Here is a 19,872-nt window from a genome sequence, read left to right on the forward strand (position 1 = left end):
GGCACTGCAAACAAATCCCAAATGGTTGCTGCCGTATATTTACAATGCTATCTGCATGTTTGAAAAATGCCACAATTTTTCAACGCTGTGTTGCCCAGCAAGTGTTGTCACCTTGTGTAGATACAAGACATTCATTTTTTAGCTCAGTAGTCTCTTGGTTTTAATTCCACGGCTTGCTTACCCCGGCTCTGCGGTTAGTTTTGGTTTTGTCTTGCAGGTTGTTTCCTTTTGTCATGCTCGCAATGACTGATGTCCATGTGCTTTCTTACCTTTCAAAGGGTCACCAATAGGTGGTCGCTCATTTATTTTTCACAGCGATGCGATTACATTTGTTCCCAGACAGGCCCTGGTATTACCAATGATGCTGCCGTATGCGGATGATGCTGTCATGCCTGCGTTTCTTTTCTTGAGGCTCTTGAAAACTGCTTGCCTCTCTATGGCAATGGGGCAAAGGATTACAGCAAGTTTCTGACTTGTTTGGTTTTTCTGATGGGTGCACAATGATAGAGTTTTCTCGAGTGTGCTCACCTAAACGGTTCAATTGTGCTATGGACGTGTGTGCCAGTTGCTCTTGTGCAACTGAGTAGAGCAATGATTCCTTCGATGTGGACTACTACCGTCCAAGTGCTGAATCAGAATATATGCATTCCAGTGCATCTGCTTTTTATTCTAAGTATGTATGCAAGCCCATCTGTATTCATTAGTAAAGAATGCATGTTTCCCTACAAAAAATATATTTTTTTGTCCCTTTATGCTCACTCTAAAAGAATTGTGGTAAATTTTTTTTCGAAATAGGTCACTCTGAAGATTTTAAATCTGCAATAAAATAAATCTACAATCAGGACACTCCCTAATGCAAAATTTGAACACAGCTCTATACGTATTTTTCATTTTGCGTGTCAATATTTTGTATTGTGATTATATAGGTACACGGTTTATATTACAAAGAGAATGCTGTCAGTAGCGTGCTTTGTTTCCATACAAATGATGTTCGCTACTCTGGCGCCATATCATAGCCATCGCCACCGCACAGCTCGTCTTGGTGGCACTATGCTTTTCCCCCAATGATGAGAGTGGCCTTTCTTTGTGGGGAAATCGTGCCACCAGTGTCAGTGATGACAACACCCAAGGAAGCGTCACATCGAGCCTTGCTCATAGCTACTCGCCATCACCCCTTGCGGGAGCAGTGGTCCCCGTCATACACGCTGGTACTGTGGACTGACCTCAGCCATTGACGCTGTCGGTGAGCATAGCCCTTGCCACCTCAGGCCACCCTGCCCTGCCTCTAGGCTATTACCCTTCAGATGCTCCTTCACTTCCCGCCTCATGCTTTCACTGTACCCTCCTCCTCCGCTTCCCTCCTCACATGCTCTTCTTTCGTTTTGCGCTGCACTGAACGTTTGCTTTCATTTGTTTGTTTGTTTGCGAACGTTTGTTTCATTTCAAGTTTGTTTTTCACTTGGTCAGGCCGAGGAACGATGCCAACGCTCAAAGCATAAATGGGTGCCTAAGAGATGCGCTCTAAATATCAACCCCGAAAAGGTTAAGTCTGGTATATGAAATTATAGGGCTGGCTTAAGTTCAACGGTCTAATTTTGTCATAACCTTCACAGCCTTCACACCATCTGACAGCCGCATGAAGGTGGCAGCAGATGACAATGTGCGATGGCAATGACAACAGAATATTTTGTATGAGACAGCAATTCAGATCAGTGATACAAATCACTTGGTAACAGCATAAAAATTCACTTCGAGCTCCACCTATAAAACAGCAATGCACCTGCCCTCTGTACCTCCGTGCTCCAAGCGTAGGTCCCAAAAGATGCTGATATTCACACAAGTTCACATCTGCCATGACGTTGAATTCTGGGGTTTTACACGCCAAAACCACGATTTAATTATGAAGCACATCGCAGTGGAGGACTTCAGATTAATTTTGACCATCAGGGAATGTCTGCCATGACGTCACAGAAATGAGCAAGCCTAATTGGACATTGTATCGATACAAATTCTGTTTGAGTTGCACAACAATGCAGACTAGAACCTCGTTGATAAGATCTTGTCACATACGATTTCCCTATGCCAACGTTTGTGATCGAGAATAAAAAAAATGACCCAGCAGAGATATGCTTATATTTTACCGGTTCATAGATTTTTGGAAAACACGATTTTTCGGCATCAATGTTCAGCACATTGTGAAACTGTGATCATACAATACATATCCTGGCCGCTAGATCGGGCCTCTCATTTAACCCCCTTTCTTCTCGTTCTTACATAACAGGGGTCTCAAATCCGGCAACACTGATGCCTTCAGGTAGCATGTGCAGGTTTATTGACCAGTTGCCTTCACCCAGAAAGATCACGTACTCATGACGGCTGTGGCAGAAAGGATATTCCACATCCGTCGCCAAGGTTTGTGGGTGGTGGCACTGCCTAACACTCCCAAGGTTACTTCTAGTAGAAACACATAAATACCCAAGAAAGTGGATGGAGAAACGGCGCCGCAGTAGCTCAATTGGTTAGAGCATCGCACGCGTAATGTGAAGACGTGGGATCGTTCCCCACCTGCAGCAAGTTGTTTCCTCATCCACTTTCATTGCCATGAATTTATAATTTCTTTAATTCAATTCGCAAGTAGAAGTAATTTCCCCTATGTTGTCGTTGGTGTCTTTGTTGGCTTCTCATGATATGATCTGTATATCAGGCACATCATAGGGGGGGAGGCTCTGCATTATATTTGACCATGTAAGGTACTTTAAAGCTCACGCAATGCACTGTACACAAGTAGTTTTTCATTTCGCTTCCATCAGAATGTGGTCACCATGGCCGGGATCAAACTCACAACTTCGAGCCCAGCAGCACAACACCAAAGATAACAGGCTTTTGAATCTGGCAATCAGATGAACAATGAAATCTGCAGTTTACCTTCAGGGAACATAAATTTATCTTTACTTAATCTTCACCATTGTCAATCTTAACAGCTGTTTATCGCTGTGGGCCACAACGTGTTGCCCTCCTTGCAATCTATTGACTCTGATAGCCCCTGTTTTTCAAACCACTATGCTATAATAGCAAACTGGACAGTGGCCAATTTTTAGGCTGACAGTTCTCCAGTTAGCCTTGTGACACATGCAAGTCTCTGGAGTTCCAAGAACACGAGACACAACTCTGTTTCTGCTAGCTTAGCATGTAAAGTAACTTTTGTCTTTTGAATGAGCTTGTGTCACCAAAGCCTGAAAGTGGCATGTCATCATCATCATCCAATGCAAAAACCTGTTTCACCGCCATCTTGCGAGGGCAATGGCGATGATTCCAGCTGTCATGGTAAAGTGTTGCCAAAATTGTGAATGCAGTTTCAGTTTCATATCCAATTTTAATTAGCAGAAAAGTATTGCACCACTTTTCTAGAGATTTTCTAGGGAAAAAAGGTGGACATTTGCATTGGATGAATATGACAATCACTTATTGTAAAATGCCATATCTGCTTCAAAGTGCCCCCAAAATCAGTGTTTCAGTTAGAGACAACGTGCCTTTGATGCATTCGCTGTTGTCTACTGCTGCCGAGACAGATATTGCAATCAATGGGGTTACAATTCAGGCCAGGCACTTGCATGTCGACCAGTGAAGTGTGCATTATATGCCGAAGGCCAGTTTCAGGATCAAAGTACTGATGGCTCATACAAATGTGAGAGAACTAACCCGCACCTTCCATTGGGGCGAATTATTCACTGAAGTCAAAATAATGAAAGCCTGCTGTATCACAACCAAGTTGCCCAGTACAGTGGGTTTCATGTTAAAAAGATGGTCAAGCCAAGTTATTTTCATTGTGACAAAAACAGTATTTACCTGCATGCATAATGACACTTCGGCAGTTGCCGAAGACAGCCTCTCGTGTTGTGCACTCAGAAAGCCCATACAGGAAACCGCTATGAATGATGTCAAGGCCCCACTCTTGAAAGCACAGATAAAGCCTCATCGAAGAACACTGCTCTCAAGAAAGTCCAGCAAAAGGTCAGACACCTGAATTAAGCCTAAAATAAATGAGCCACTACTGCAGTAACAATGGAATGTATCATGAACAAGAGCACCATAAGCCACAGGTGCTACAACTAAGTTTCTTAGAATTGAAAGTGTGATAATATGCAAAAAACTGCCATCCAAATAACCCTAGCAGAATGGGAAAAAGTACCCTTTTCAATGTCTTAAATTAAAATTAAATTATTGCATTAAATTCCCCGAAGCAATGTACAAGTTATGAGAAATGCCACAGTGGGAGGTTCCATAATATTTACTGCCTTGAGTTTTTTAATGAGCTCACACATGGTACAAGTGTTTTTGCATTCCAACACCTTCAGAGTATGCCTGCCATGACCAGGAGCTGTACTTGGTTTGGTCCGGTGTTTCGGTCCTTTCATGCGCACATGTGTTGTGTATCGTATGCGCAGAGCCAAAAAGTTGCACGTAATAGAAACGCACACTTTGATAAAAGTATGGCAATACCATTTGGGAGCCCTATGTAATCGGCAATGTTTTTCATTTGGCGTGGCTAAGCTTGACTTGGCTCAGTTACTGCTGTGCAGCTGTGCCAACTTGCCTAAGCATAAATCTTTAGAGCAACTTTTTATTATTAAAAAATATTACTTCAAAGATAAACCCATATTAAATGCAAGTTTTGTTAGATTCTTCTTTCCCCCCAAGATCATGATGATCATTTTCAAATAACATTTGTTTTCACCATGTGACATCCACAGAGGGAAAATGACATTAAGTCCACTTAAATTCATTCAATGGAAATGACATTTCATTTGCTGTATGACAGGGGTTTTAACCACATAATTAAAAACCAAGCAACAGGGTTGTATGTGATCTAATGAGCAATAGAAGGATACAGGTTGGCAGCATCATTCGGTCCTCTCAGTTCCTGAGGCTGGAGCAGAAAAAGATGTCAAAAAGGAAAAGGGGAAGGGTTGGGGCAGAAGGCAGGTGAGAACAAAGGTGAAAACAATTGGCGGGACCAATTTACTACACAATTTGATTATTGTGTTGCATGTTTTTATATCATTATGAGGATTGCCACTTGGTCGCGGAATCTCCACTGAAGCCCTTTAAATAAGGGGCAGATTGCCAGCAATATCACTCATTTTGCCAACATTAGCATCAGTATTGCCGCTACGGCAGTCTAGTTATGTTGATATTGCACATATATTATGGTGATGGGCTTACACTTACAATGCAATAACAGCTTTATATTGTGAGCTCCTCTAGCACACAAGTGAAATCGGTATTTTTAAAATTGATAACACACAGAATCAGACAAGAACAAGCAAAAGTTTCGCAGCCATTCCACTCCGTGAAAGTGGGCTACCAGCGGAGCTGTAAAAAAGACAAAGCACACCACTGAATGTAAAGGTTTACTTATTTCGGGGCTTTTCCCTTCCACATCTGTAGAATACTCTGTGAACATGCAAAATCACCACCAATAGCGGCTCAACCTGTTGAGGTGTCCAAATTGAAATGCGCTAAGCATCTCAAGACACTGGCCTGCCTGCAAGAAATTCATAAAGGTGTTCTATGTCGCTTGTCGATGCACGCGTCCATGGCATTATGATTTCAATGTCAGGCTTCTGTGCTAGGGGTCCTGTGTTCGAATCCTGTCGGCGAATGATTTGGACGATTTAAATCATCATCATCATCATCAGCCTGGTTACGCCCCTTCAGGGCAAAGGCCTCTCCCATACTTCTCCAACAACCCCGGTCATGTACTAATTGTGGCCATGTCGTCCCTGCAAATTTCTTAATCTCATCCGCCCACCTAACTTTCTGCCGCCCCCTGCTACGCTTCCCTTCCCCTTGGAATCCAGTCCGTAACCCTTAATGACCATCGGTTATCTTCCCTTCTCATTACATGTCCTGCCCATGCCCAATTCTTTTTCTTGATTTCAACTAAGATGTCATTAACTCGAGTTTGTACCCTCACCCAATCTGCTCTTTTCTTATCCCTTAACGTTACACCCATCATTCTTCTTTCCATAGCTTGTTGCGTCGCCCTCAATTTAAGTAGAACCCTTTTCATAAGCCTCCAGGTTTCTGCCCCGTAGGTGAGTGCTGGTAAGACACAGCTATTATACATTTTTCTCTTGAGGGATAATGGCAACCTGCTGTTCATCATCTGAGAATACCTGCCAAACGCACCCCAGCCCATTCTTATTCTTCTGATTATTTCCGTCTCATGATCTGGATCCGCCGTCACTACCTGCCCTAAGTAGATGTATTCCCTTACCACTTCCTGTGCCTCGCTAGCTATTGTAAATTGCTGTTCTCATCCGAGACTGTTAAACATTACTTTAGCTTCACCGTTTAACATGGCTGTCTTGCGGCGAAGCTAACTTGAAAGGCAAATACTGCGAAGTGAATTAACGGCATGTTTTGCCATTATTTTCTGGTCATGGTTTAATTCGTCCCGCTGGATAATTCGACCAGCTTCGTCAGTCCCATCAGGATCAAACTAATGGAAGTCGACTGTACATTCAAATCGCGCATAGGCAAACTTCATTATATTGAGAGTCAAAATACATGATGTTCCACGGACAAGCAGTCATAAAAATTAAATTATGAAATTTTACACACCAAAACCATGATTTCATTATGAGGCAAGTCGTGGTGGGGGACTCCGGAAATTTGGACCACCTGGGGTTCTTTAATGTGCACCTAAGTCTACTAAGTACACGGGTGTTTTTGCATTTCGGCCACACCAATATGCAGCAGCCATGGCCAGGATTCGATCCCACAACATTGTGCATAGCAGCCCAACACCACAGCCACTAAGCAACCACGGCAGGTGACAAGCAGTAATAAAATATTTGGTTATATCAAGAATTTCGCTACACAGTCGAACCTGTTCATAACAAACTCGATAGTTCGGAAAAAATTGATCGTTATATCACTAGTTCGTTATATAAGGATTTGGCCTTAAAGAATGCTCAAAATTTAACTACACTGAAGATAACGTCAGCAGTTGCAATTCAGCAGCACTTCAGTCCGAAAACCAGATTTTTCAGTGCAATTTTTGTTCCCAGTGCATTTCCAAATCTAGCTGCAAACTTCAGTTAGACATGTACATCTAAAAAATGAAATGCGACTTGTGCAGCTCTTTCAAAACGGCACCCGATTCTGATTACCTGTCATTTCAAAATTGCAAGCGCAGCTGGCATTTTTTTATTTGAAAGCCTGTGACATATCTTACTACAAGTGGGACATGACAGCATTCTGCACACGAGAGCGAAGCATTCTAGTGGGTCAGAAGTGTAAACTTCAGAAACTAATGTGGAATGTCATCATTCTGCAAAGGTCTTGGACATCATGGTCGAGGCATTACGACTGCACGTCAGCCACACAAGAGCTGTAAAATCATGCTATCTATGTCTCTTCAGGCAGGAAAAAAGAAAAGTTGAAAAGATCAAACGTCACCGTGAACTGTTGTCACCGATCCACAAAATGTAAATGAAGTGCGCTCAACTGTGATCGCCTGATAACGGCATAGTAATTGCCGACTCCTCGCAACATTGCAGGATGGCAATGCGTGGTGCAGCATTCTCGCTAACTTGGGTCATGTCGACAGGAACCCTTGAGCAGCCATTGCTCCCATGGCGGAAAGACATAGATGATCGCTCCAAGTCATTGAAACAGGCGTAATGCACATGGTGCCTGTAACGGACAACTGTGCAAGAACGAGTGACGTCCCATATCACAATGGCGTATGTGCCAGCACACGCTCTACGCCACGCTGTCCATAGTGTACACGCACGCCTCCGCCCTGGAGGCACGCCTTGAAAATGTGCAACCATGTGTGACCTTCTTCGCGGCTTCTGAAATCTGCATCAGGCGGTCGCGCACTGATCTTGATGGCTGTATCATCATTACAGTTGGACTGGAGCAGGGTGCACGCTGCAATGCACCCAGCTTGGTCGCGCTGTCCATGCTTTGGCGCTTCACACGTGCCCTCTTTTTACTATGATAGGGTTCGAAGCGTTCATTGTAGCAGTATGGCGATCTTAAAAACGTCTATTATATCTGGAAGTAGTTTCTATAGGGAGGGTCAGAAAATCGTAAATGCACAGAAATGTGCTGATTATAACCGATAGATTGTTGTATCTGGGATCGTTACAAGTAGGTTTGACTGAAGTTTGTTATATTGAGTTTAATTGTGTACAAAATATTGGAGGAGTGCACACAGCCCATATGTTACAGTACCGTACTTACTCGATTCTAAGGTGCCCTCGATTGTAATGTGTACCTGTTTTCCGTGACCAAAAAATAAAAAAATGATAACCTCGATTGTAACGCGCACCCATTTTCCATGACCACACACACAAAAAGAAGAAAAAGAGTACAATACCGCGCACCTCATGCTTTCATATAGACTATTTTCTCTCATTTGGAAAAAACAGATTTATTCCCAATACACTAAAGCTGCGATAAATAAAAACACAAATGGAAGCGGCGTACATTACCGCCAAGATTTCCACTGCGTCAGTACGAGCCGCGAGGCAAGATTTTCACTGCGTCGGTAAGAGGCAATAGATATCACTCGTCGTCGCTGTCAGACAACTCCTTATGGCTATCAACAGACCAAAGCATTTCATCCTCAGTGCTGTCCATATTCGAAATCCCGCACTTATTAAAGGCCTTGTTGACCATGGCAAATGGGATTGTGCACCATGTATCTTTCATCCATCCAGCAAAGTCCTGCAGCGAGGCACCCTTCATTTTATTGGTGGGCATGAATTCGTGGCAGCCACTGACAAGCCATTCAGTGTAGAGCGCCCGAATTCTATCTTTCACTGGCTTGTTCAAACAAACATCGAGTGACTGGAGCTGCGATGTCATGCCACCGGGTATCACTAAAAGGTTAGTGTTGCATGCAGCCAGCTTGTCCTTGATGCACTGGTCAAGGTGGCACTTGAACACGTCGAGCACAAGCATCCCACGCAGACCCAAACTGCCACCGGGTCTCTTCTGCCAAACGTTATCAATCCAGTCAGCGACCAAGTCCGTGGTAATTTTCATTTGCACACACAATCACACCACTCGGAAACACAATTCCTTTATGCAGCGTCTTCCATCTGAAGATAAGATACAGAGGCGGCTTGTGCCCATCCGCAGGGCAACAAAGCATTGCGATGACTCCAGTTTTTTTGTGGCTGTAAGACAAAACACGGACTTGCTTCGCCCTCTTGTTTCAACGGTTGTGGTGGCAGGCACGTCAAAGCAGAGCAGTGTCTGATAAGCATTTCCAATCTGTCTGAATTGGTAACCGTTTCTATGGCGCAACTTCAAAACATACCGCTGAAAACTATGCAATTTCTCTCCATATTCTTCAGGCAATTTTTGGCATATCCTATTAAAAGAAAAGCCTTTTCTTTTAATAAAATTTGGCAGCCACCACCTGCTCACTTTGAAGTCACTCCGCATTAGCCCTTTCAGTAGGGCTAACTGCATTGCCCGTACTTTGAGCAGATCGGTCGTCACAGGCCACTGTGCCGCTCGCTGCTCTTGCACGTATTCCGCGAGCAGCTTTTCTGTTTCGGCGAAGTGGCCCTGCTTTGGTCCACTGAAACCCTTCCTTGTTGCTTTGCTGGTGAAAATATATTCTCCTTCTGTTTGCGCCAGTCCTGCACGTAACTTTCGGGAACTCCAAACGCCCGTTATGCGGCCTGATTTCCGTCCATCTTTGCGCACATGATAACTTTCTTTATAAATGAGGCATCATGGTGGACTCGGCGTGTCTTCGCAGTCGGCGCTTCCATGCTGATTTAATAAATGCGGAAAATGAGAAGACAGGCGGTAGACTAGGTTACACCAGCGCCTGGTTACACGTACAACATGGAGGTATGCATATGGAGGAAGCTACGGCAGCTAGGATAGAAGCGCATACGAGGTGGCCATTTTTCTAATGCCGATGGCGATATGGTAATGCAGATTTAGGGTCGTACCCGATTTTAACGCGGATGCAATTTTTTGACCCATTTTACTGGAAAAAAGGTGTGCACTAGATTTGAGTAAATACGGCATTTGCCACTTACCAACCATGCTCCACTTGTTATGATGATCCCCTGCAGAAGTAAGAACTCACATGAAGCACCATGTCACAAACGGCAAAGTAACACCAAGAAAGCAAACTACAATAACGTACAATTACAAAGAATATGAAATTATCTGAAATATGTGTTGTGACTTCTTATAAGTACTTAAGTATTAACTTGTCCAGTAAACTCGGTTGGTCCTCACACATTTGCAGCATCAGCAATGATGCCAATCGTGCACTATGCTATTTGCGCCATAATCTACGTCTTGTTTCCCTTTCAGTAAAACTACTTGCACATTTAACACCTGCTCGACCCAAACTGGGATACGCATGCGCAGTGTGGGACCCATACCAATATAACCTGGCAACAGCACTAAAATTTATATAGAATCGCACAGCAATGTTCATTCACTCTGACTACTCTTACCACACTATCAGCACTAAACTTATATAATCTCTGAACCTTCCAACCCTCGAGCACAGCCGTAAAACAGCAAGACTGTATCTCTTTTACAAGTTTTATCACTCGCTGCTTCACCAGACTGACATCACGACTGTGCATCACACTTACTCTCGTCATAGCCATTCAAAGGCTGTTTGTCCTCCTCCAGCTCGCACCACTGCTCATCTTAACTCTTTCTTCGTTCAAACAGCGAAAGATTGGAATCATCTACTTGCTGAAGCGGTGCACCACTCCAGTCATTCATCGTTCAAGGCATTCATTGAAAATATAACCGAGATATGCCCACCCCTCATGTAAAACCCCAAATGGGGTATTTGAGGTACGAATAAATAAATAAATAAATAAATCACAGCTGTTGGAATTACGGTGGTGTAAAACGACAACTGCTTGTACCAATTCGCAAGTGTATGTATTATAACTTCTTGGAGAGCTACAAGTATATGAATAAAGGACATTGTACTAAAGTAAAAGCTGTAGTAAATAGGCACTTCTGTTTCTCTTGCCACTGCAGCTAAGTTCTCAGTGCAAAGCAATTTACAGGCTGCAGGTGCCTCTACCAAGCAGTTTACATTAGACCTCGTAGAAGGAATGGAATGAGCATTGCCCTTCAAATGAAGGTCTACTGAAAACGTGATGGTTATGTACAGCGTCAAGCACATAAGGAACAACACGATGAAGCAACTAAAATGATAACAGGAAGTCTGAAACGCAAACCGGAACATGCATACTTAGGTGAAATCATGATGGCCGAATTCACCGTTTGTTAGATCGACAGATGTTAGACCGACGGCTGAATTGAACATGGACACACACACTTTCTGACATAAAACACTTATCTTACAAGCCCACTGACCTATGTGCCTCATAAGAATGAATGTGTTGGCAAAATTTCTTGCCCGACCGCATAAGCAACACTGACTTGATAAATGGGAGCTATGTGCAACTACCACTGAATTAAAATGTCCTTTGACGTAAACACTTGCGCAACAGTCTGACCAACGTTAAGTTTTACCACAAGACAGTTGAACTTCATAAACAGTGCCTGTACGACAGCGTATAAGCAGGTGGTGTTTTATTGAGCAACTGCTGCTTATAATACCTGAATAAGTTGGCTTTTTTTTTACTAATTTGGATCCTTTTCTAAAGTGCAATTCCAACCAGCTACTGCATATCTTTTGTAAAGACCATAGCTGATGAAAATAGGGTGTCTACCTAGTTGACATTTTCAAATTCCCTGAGTTTTCTAGGTTTTCCCTGATGCAAAATTCCTCGAGTGATGCAAAACTTTGCTTTATGTCTAGACGAGCTGACACCATGTCGCCCAATGCTGCCATTCTCTAATAAACATGTAAAAAAAAGCGACTTAATCCAGTTTAAATAGTAAGGAGTAGCATTTGTTATATTCAAAATTAAATCAGATAGGAGGGGTTAGTAAAATGCACAGTGAATAAAATATATTTGAAAAGAAAGGCAAAGCTAATTGCAAATCGAGTCAAACATTCTCAAATAGGAATTAAAAGGAGATTTATACAGAAACAGATGTTTCCAAACATGAGCTATTTTTGTCGATTGATAGCAAGCTCAATGGTATGATGCCTGAACTTTGTCACAAGTGAGATTCTCTCTCAACAGCTGGTGTGTCAACCTCAACCGTCTTGACATACTCTCAGGCTGCACACAATGCCTCAGTGTTGCGTTTCACTGCTTTAAAGGGTTTATCTTGGTTTGGATGAGGGATACCTGCATTTCAGTATCAGCAAGCACTTCGTTTTTTGAGCTGAAGCTTCTTGAAAGAAGCAGCGGCACGCTTCCTTTCCTGTTCATTCCTCAATGCGTAGGTTCTTTCTGTTCTCATTCTCCTTCCACCACACGTTTGCCCCACAGACCATTTGAAGCATCTTATTCATCAGTTGTACAGTCAACGCCTGATTTTTCAGACTCTAAAAGGGCAGCGAAAACATCCGTAAAATCGTGCAGTTCAAAAAAATGAATGCATGGCTCAAACTGCCACAAGCACACCTGAAAAGGGCTACCAGTACACTTAATAGGCATATCAGTGCCCGTACTGTGACAGGAGATGGCGGATGGACGCATGTATAATTAAGGAATAGATACTGTGTCCCATGATAATTGCCCCTTCCCACACTTGTTATGCTTCACCACAGTACTTTCGCGTATGCTTCACCGCGTAACATTCTTGTGTTGAGCCGAAGCTGACTTTCGAGAACCAGCATTATGCAACACATCGTGAGCTTCGAAGCCAATCGCGAGGACCACAAAGACGGAGTCGGTGCCATTGCTTACAGCGCCGAATCTTTTCAATGAAAAACAAGGCGCCGAACGGCAAGATGCTTAATAGCAAATGTTGAAGCAGCTAGGCCTAGCATTTACTGCAGCAGCAAGGTAATCAAAACGGCGACAGTGGTGGCTTTGATTAATGCCATTTCGGACCTGCGGTCACAGCAAAAGGTCTGAAAAATTGGACGACGAAGGGTTCGTGAATTCAAAATTTCAGACATTCTTATACGTTGACTCTATTGGGTACAGGGTGGCGCCGCGAAGCCGTCCAAATTATTGGGCACCCGGAAAGTCCGTCGTTGACTGTACACTGCCAACTCCTCCAGCCGACGACAAGGCATTAAAATACCTATTTGTTACGATTCCTTTCTCTTATGCGAGCCAGCATTACCGCGACTTTCGTTCCCTTTCAATAAATTTACAGCTAATTTTCTCTGATAGAAGTACAAATTCCCTGAGTTTTCCCTGAGTAGTTCCAGACTATACAATATCCCTGAGAATTCCTGGTTTTCCCGGTTGGTAGACACGCTGCTAAAGAACAGACTGGTGGGCTAATTGGTATTGCACGACTTGAGGTGCAACAAAAGAGAGAATGTAGGACAACAGAACAAAACGAAAACACAGCCCTTGCGTGCATTCGCAAGCAACCGCATGTAATTCAACGTGTGTCTTCGTCCTCTTCTGTTGTCCTACTTGCTCTCTTGCGCTTCACCTCAAGTCGACCATAGCTGTCCAAGGGCCAAATTTTAATAGTGAGACTACTGTATATAAAGTTAACAAACATACAATCATTCCCAGATATATTAATCTCAGATATATCAAATTATTGCCTATATTGAACAGTTGTAACAGTTGAACAGTTGTAAAAGCACTGTACTATGTGCATATTGAACTTCCATTAATCGCCACATTCAATATATCGAACATTACGCCCCTAAAGTGCGGTTCCATTAATGGGATCACAATCACTTCTCACATCATCAGAAATATTCATGCCGATGAAATGGTACTGTTTTGCCAGATTCTAAAGGGCAACAGCAAAAATGAGCAAGGTGCGTCTCAAAATGTGAATGGCTCGTGCAGCAACGGTCTTATTTGCGCGCCATATTGGTGGATTTGCTTTAGTAGGCTTAACCGCAACCCAGCCGCATAATACGGTGGAGCATACTGACAGCAGAAAGGACCGCTGTGCAGTGAAGCGTACTACCTGCAGCCTGTTTGTTATTGGAAACAGGATCGCCACACTGTTTTAAGAACGCAAAAGAAGCCTCCCTGTCTGATACATGTGCTTCACATGAAAGTGTGGATGGTACCCAATCTTTTCACGGAGTGGCTCTGGGTATGGTATGCCGAACTGGAGATGTCACCGCCACTGAATTAGTCTAGTGAAGTTTCCATGAGCGGCATTTTAGGTTTCTGCAAGCGGTCAGAAAGAATCTGACACCAACCCCTATTTGTACAAATTTTTACATTAGTTTGCACTTAACAAAAGCCCTGAATGCCCCTTCCAGCCTTCATGGAAAGACTACCACAGCAGCGGTGCGCAAGGCTCATCGCTGTGCGCTTTGTGGTCACAGAGTTCGTGCTGAAAGCAATTCATTTGTCTTCACAGTGGGAATGGACTCGGGTGTCCTGCAGTTCTGCAGGCTGAAAGCCACTTGCGAATCTAACAGCATGTGCCTGTGTTGTCCACTTCTCTACTCTTGTGCCCTGTCTGCATGCCTCACCTCTTTTTTGCATAATGCCTGATTAACTCGTTGCTAACGTGTAATGATCAGCCATTGAAAAGGTGCATTGTAGAAGAGATGCGGCTGAGCATGCCTATGCGCTATTCACAGTGCAGGTGCGTTGATGGCAGCATGGCGCGCATAGGCTGGTTTGCTTCTGCTCTGCGTTCATTTCTACCTCATCCTGAATAAAAATGCGCAACAAGCAATTTGACGCATGCAAAGCGCACTGCGTCAAGGCTTACTGCTGCGACACGAGCTTTCAGGGTTAGCACTACGATCAGTTAATCAAATGTTCTGCAGTGCGAATGATTTGCAAGATTCATCTGCAAAATACAAAGAATAATAAACTTTTGCATTCGACGTGGCCTTGTAGTTACAAATCATTAAATTCCCGCTTATCACGATTTCAGGAGTCTTGTCTGAGATGTGAGGAGTTTTTAGATAAGCTTCAGAGAGGCATATTGCGTCTTTCAAATTATCTATATATAGAACTATTTTGCTATCTCCTTCGAGTTCAATATATCTGGGATAGACTGTATATATAATTTTGAAATTATTTGCCATCATGCGTACCCTAACTCCTAAGCACGCACATCATCAGCCTTACCTTGGCTGCACTATCTCCATGTGATATCACAACAGAACCTAAGATGTATATACTGGCGCAGCATACTGTGCTCCTCTCCAATCTGTTTGTTGTTTTAACGGTTGATAGACTGCTGGGCCAACCACATAGACTAAGCATCAAATCGTCATACAGCGTTTCCACTTTTCGTTGCTCAAACATGGCGGTGCGTTGTCTCCATCGGGCGGCCCAGCAGAACATCAAGCCTCAGAGATCGGAACGGCCTCCAAGCGCCCTGTGCGTTTGCACCTGAAGCCACATCAACATCATTCCAACGCCATGCCAGATCGTGTGCCAGAGAGCATTGTGGTGCTGTGCAAGCGAGGACTTGCGTCGTGCCGAAGCTCGGATAAAAAAGACGCCGGGTGCTCAGCATAGAAGAAAATTAGACATTGGCCGTGCTATCAAACGTGATACGAAGGAGTCGGCGCTGGCACGCGACAGGGATCTGCTGTTGACTACGGTGTGTGGCATTTGGAATGTGAAGAAGTTGCTCGGCAGCGCTGCTGCGACGGCGAAGAGATGTCGGCTACGAAGTTCGACTTTTCGCTATCGTTGCCAAAGTGTCAGATAGCGACAGTGATGAAGACGATTCGGAAAGTGACAGCAAGGGCGATTTATGCCCAATAGCGGCAGAAGCAGCGCGTTATGTCAGCCTCATGAATGCAATTGGTGCGATGAGAACAGGGGCGCGATAACGTAACTCTATTCCAAACTCCAGCACCCGGCAATGAAAAAGGCGCCCCAGGACTTCTGCAGCACAAGTGCACGCGTGCACGGAGAATACGTAACGCCAACGAGGAATCTGCCATGCGAATGTTTGCCGAGAAGACGGGGCTGGCTGAAAAGTTGGCACGCAGCTTTAGTAAGTTTGAGGCCACTGTCGCCGTGCTAGACCACCGCGGCATCAAATGAAAATAACATTTTTGTCGCGCAAAGTGAATACATACTGCATGTTTTTTTCCCCTTTCATCGCACTCTCTCTGAGTTCCGTTTTCGACAGGTAAGTGGACGATCTCATGCTATTTCGGTTAAACAGTACTACCGTTTAGTACGTACTTTTTTCGAGCTCCGGCCAACTGCGGTTTAACGAGGTTTTACTGTGCATGGCAATTATGATGAATGAGGTAGCAATTGTAGCTAAACAAATGCTTCCCAAGGTTGTCATATATGGGGCAAGCACACTTATGTTTTTGAGAACATACGTGTGCATTTAAATTTACTCCTTTGTGAGATGCATCAAAGAATGTCGGACTCAAATGTGGGAAAGAAAAACACAGCCTTTGCACAAGAATGTATGATAGCTAATATTCCAAAGAACTAAAAGCTGACATGTCCAGCTTTTAGCAATAATGATCAGGACCTTTTCTGTCCTCGTTTTCATAATCATTATGAGGTGCATGAAAGATACAACAGTAAAACCTAAATTTGACCCTCGTTAATTCGTAAATTCAGACTTGTCCTCTGGTCTCGACAGGCGCATGCATTATTAAATGCAATAAAACTCTCGTTAATTAGATTTGGTCGCACATCGATTAATTCGGACAACTTTCGGAGCTCACCAAGTGAGGAGCGCCGCAAATTTGTGACGCAAAAGAGTGAAAACGGCGCTAGCATCCAACGGAAACAAAACAGTGGAGACCGTATTGCCATAGTCAGCGGAAATTGTACGTTAATGGTAGCAGCGCCAAAACGCTTCGTGCCTATTTGTGCCTTCAATGCCTTCATTCTTCTGTTTACTGCCGCGCATAACACTGCGTTGGCCACATCCTTTCATAACTGCGCAATTGCTATCCAAGATGGCATCGATAACAGCCATGGTTTCTTCTGCAGCGGTTGTGGAAAACAGTACTTTCGTTTTGACTTGCTATGTGTGTCAACCACGTACCAAAAAAAATGGCATAGTTGCTTAAAAGATATTGCGCGACATAAAAAACAACACGGACGTGAAAGAAGACGACACACCAAGCGCAAACTTTCAACTAAGTTTATTGTGCCACTGCGTCATTTTATACATGGCATGCACGTAGATCGCGCATGCGCTTACACGGAAATGAAGTGCGAAATCATGTAACATGGTTACGTGTCGTGTGATGCCGCGTCCAAGTAACGTAATTCCTTTTCTGTGAGAGCTAGAGACGGGAAGCTGACACACGCATCACCCAATTTTGCGATCATCTGTGCTTCAGATATCTCACGGATGAGCTGCGTGCTGCCACGGGAAACAATCGTACATTGATCCTCAAGAGGTTTGCACCCATGATCGCGACAGTGGATCGCCAAGAAACCGCCAGAGCCGTTTTTAACATTGTTGCTGTGCTCACGGAGCCGATCATTGAGGCAACGCCCAGTTTGTCCTATGTATTTCTTGCCACATGAAAGCGGAAGGCTGTACACCACCCGGTGTACACACTCGACAAACTTTTTTCGGTGATGCTTTCTGCATTTATCGGAAGGGACGGCATTTGGATCCGTCAGCCTGCAAAGCCTGCCGAGCTTGTCGGGAGCAGAAAAAACAACTCTTACATTCGCTCTTTGGGCAATCTTTTTCAAGTTGTGGGAAAACCCGTGCATGTAGGGTATGACACTAACTTTAGGGCGTGTGCCAGGAGGGGCATCGGCAACTGACTTTTGCGTACTGGATCGCGCTTCTCTTAAGATGCGTTCCGCGACAGACACTAGCACCACCCTGGGATATCCAGCCAAGGACAACCGTAAAGTTTGCGCTGGTTGCGCAATCATGTATGGCATAGTTGCCATACATGATTGCGTCGATAGCGACCGTGGTTTCGTCTGCAGTTGTAGTGAACAGTAGGTTTGTTCTCAGTGCATGCGTTGGCCGCATGCCTTCAGCACTGCAATGTTGCCATTCATAATCGCATCGATAGCGGCCATGGTTTCTTCCGCAGCAGTTACGTAAAGCAGTAGTTTCTTTTTGACTCGGTGCAAGGCTGTCGAAGACGAAGAGCACCGGCTACATCGCGGCGGAAGGACGATCTGTTGGCGATCAGCTCACTGGTGAGAAAACAATGTGGATGAGTGTGCGGATTATGCAAAATGTGTTGCAAATGAAGGCGTGAGCTGCGGCCATACTGAGAAAGAAGTCGCAAGGCCTCGATCACCACTGCGAGAGCCAATGAGTCCCGACATGAAGAGAGTTGCAGCTTCCATATTGCTTTTGTGCAAAACAGAAACAAGATTTGCTCATTCATTCACTAAATAAAAGCATGTTGATGTAGTTAACATTTGCTTGTTGTTTTTTGCATACCCTTGATAATTCGAAATTCGGTTAATTTTGCCATTTTTTTTGGTCACGCAAAATTCAAAATAATGAGGTTGTACTTATTACAAAGGATGACTAGGCCTAGTTAAAAAGCAACAAACAATTTCTGTATAATTGTTTCTAGAAATTTAGTCATTTTGCATAATAAGGTGATGCTCATGAATTGTAAATCTCAATGTAATCGCCGCAGACTCCACCAAACCTTCCCAAGAACCCACAAGGCCTTGTGCGTCAGAATTTGCCAAAGGGTGATCTAAGGCACCGATGCTCAAAACCAGAAGGCCCAGATTAAAATACTTGGGGCACAATAAAGTGTGTCTGTTTTTATGATAGTTTACTATGCCTTTATAGAGTGACACAAACTGGCATCCTTCAGTATTTACTCTGATTTCCAATCTGTAAAAAAGCTTATTAAAAACAAGTGCAGAACAGAACACATGTTTACCTTGCCTTTGCCTGCATGCATGAGAGTCTGGCAGTTAGCAATAGTGTTCCGCAGTGAAGACTCATCACGGATGCACGGAGCATACTGAATTTCGAAGAAGAGTCCCCGACCTGTAGCCTGCACAAAAAACAGACAAGAATCATGAACACAATTCCTTACAGAATTGATCTTATACTATAGAGAATCAGCTATACTACTCATTACACAAAATGTATGGTAAGGTAACTGTGCAGAATGTTATCTAAGAAAAGGTAGAAGTTCTCAGCCCCCCCCCCCCCCCCCCATCACTGTTACGATTGGCCTGCAGGGGTACTGCTCTGCAAAACTATCTCAGCCCGCTGCAGGTGCTTCGATCGATCCGCGGTGGTGGCGCCCTTCAGTAAACTAGCGAGGATGACAGCGCTAACCGACCATGAACTTCCTTCAGAGAACTGTGGACTACGGCAGCGTTAATCCACCATGCGCCTGGTTCGGAGAATCGGTGACGCCAGCAGGGCGGGCCACGTTTGGCGCCCAACGTATTGTTGGTTGATTTGCCGGGTCTTCATGGTCTCACTCGGCAGCAAGAAGAGCTTCCCTAACAAAAGGGAGCTTTGCAGTACGTGGGCCCCAGGATTCGTCACAGTCTGCTGACACTCGTGGCGACTACAGGAGAAAGGCAGCTCTGGAATTTAGAGGCGCAAGACAATGGGCAACCGGCGGCTGCACTGCGGGGGTCAGCTCGGGGAACCGACGCGCCTTTCAAGACTCAAGATATGGGACAACAGGTGGGTCGACTGCGTTGACGTTTGACGCTGCGAATCGGCGGTGAACTGACATTTTTCCCTCACCTAGGAACTAGGGACCAATGGAGTGTTTATAAGCAGCTGTTGTCGGCTGTTAGAGTGTGCTCTGCAAGGTGCTCGTGATCGTGCTCATGAGTTGAGTGCTTGTATTTTGTATGC

At 44.2% G+C, this 19,872-nt stretch overlaps 1 protein-coding gene across 2 annotated transcripts in view; it reads right to left on the reverse strand.

Moving 5' to 3' along the window:
* Window positions 1-19,872, reverse strand: part of Rpp30 (ribonuclease P protein subunit Rpp30) — a 34,914-nt gene that overhangs the window by 1,354 nt on the left and 13,688 nt on the right. For both annotated transcript variants that reach the window (XM_065433920.2, XM_065433922.2), the window contains exons 7-10: window positions 18,929-19,045; window positions 10,083-10,112; window positions 4,890-4,927; window positions 3,847-3,926 (exon numbers count right to left, since the gene is read on the reverse strand). In XM_065433920.2, coding sequence (XP_065289992.1) covers window positions 3,847-3,926; window positions 4,890-4,927; window positions 10,083-10,112; window positions 18,929-19,045 — 265 coding nt within the window. The remainder of the gene's footprint in view (window positions 1-3,846; window positions 3,927-4,889; window positions 4,928-10,082; window positions 10,113-18,928; window positions 19,046-19,872) is intronic.

This window comes from Dermacentor albipictus, chromosome 1, assembly GCF_038994185.2.
Source record: "Dermacentor albipictus isolate Rhodes 1998 colony chromosome 1, USDA_Dalb.pri_finalv2, whole genome shotgun sequence".
Lineage (NCBI taxonomy): Eukaryota > Metazoa > Arthropoda > Arachnida > Ixodida > Ixodidae > Dermacentor > Dermacentor albipictus.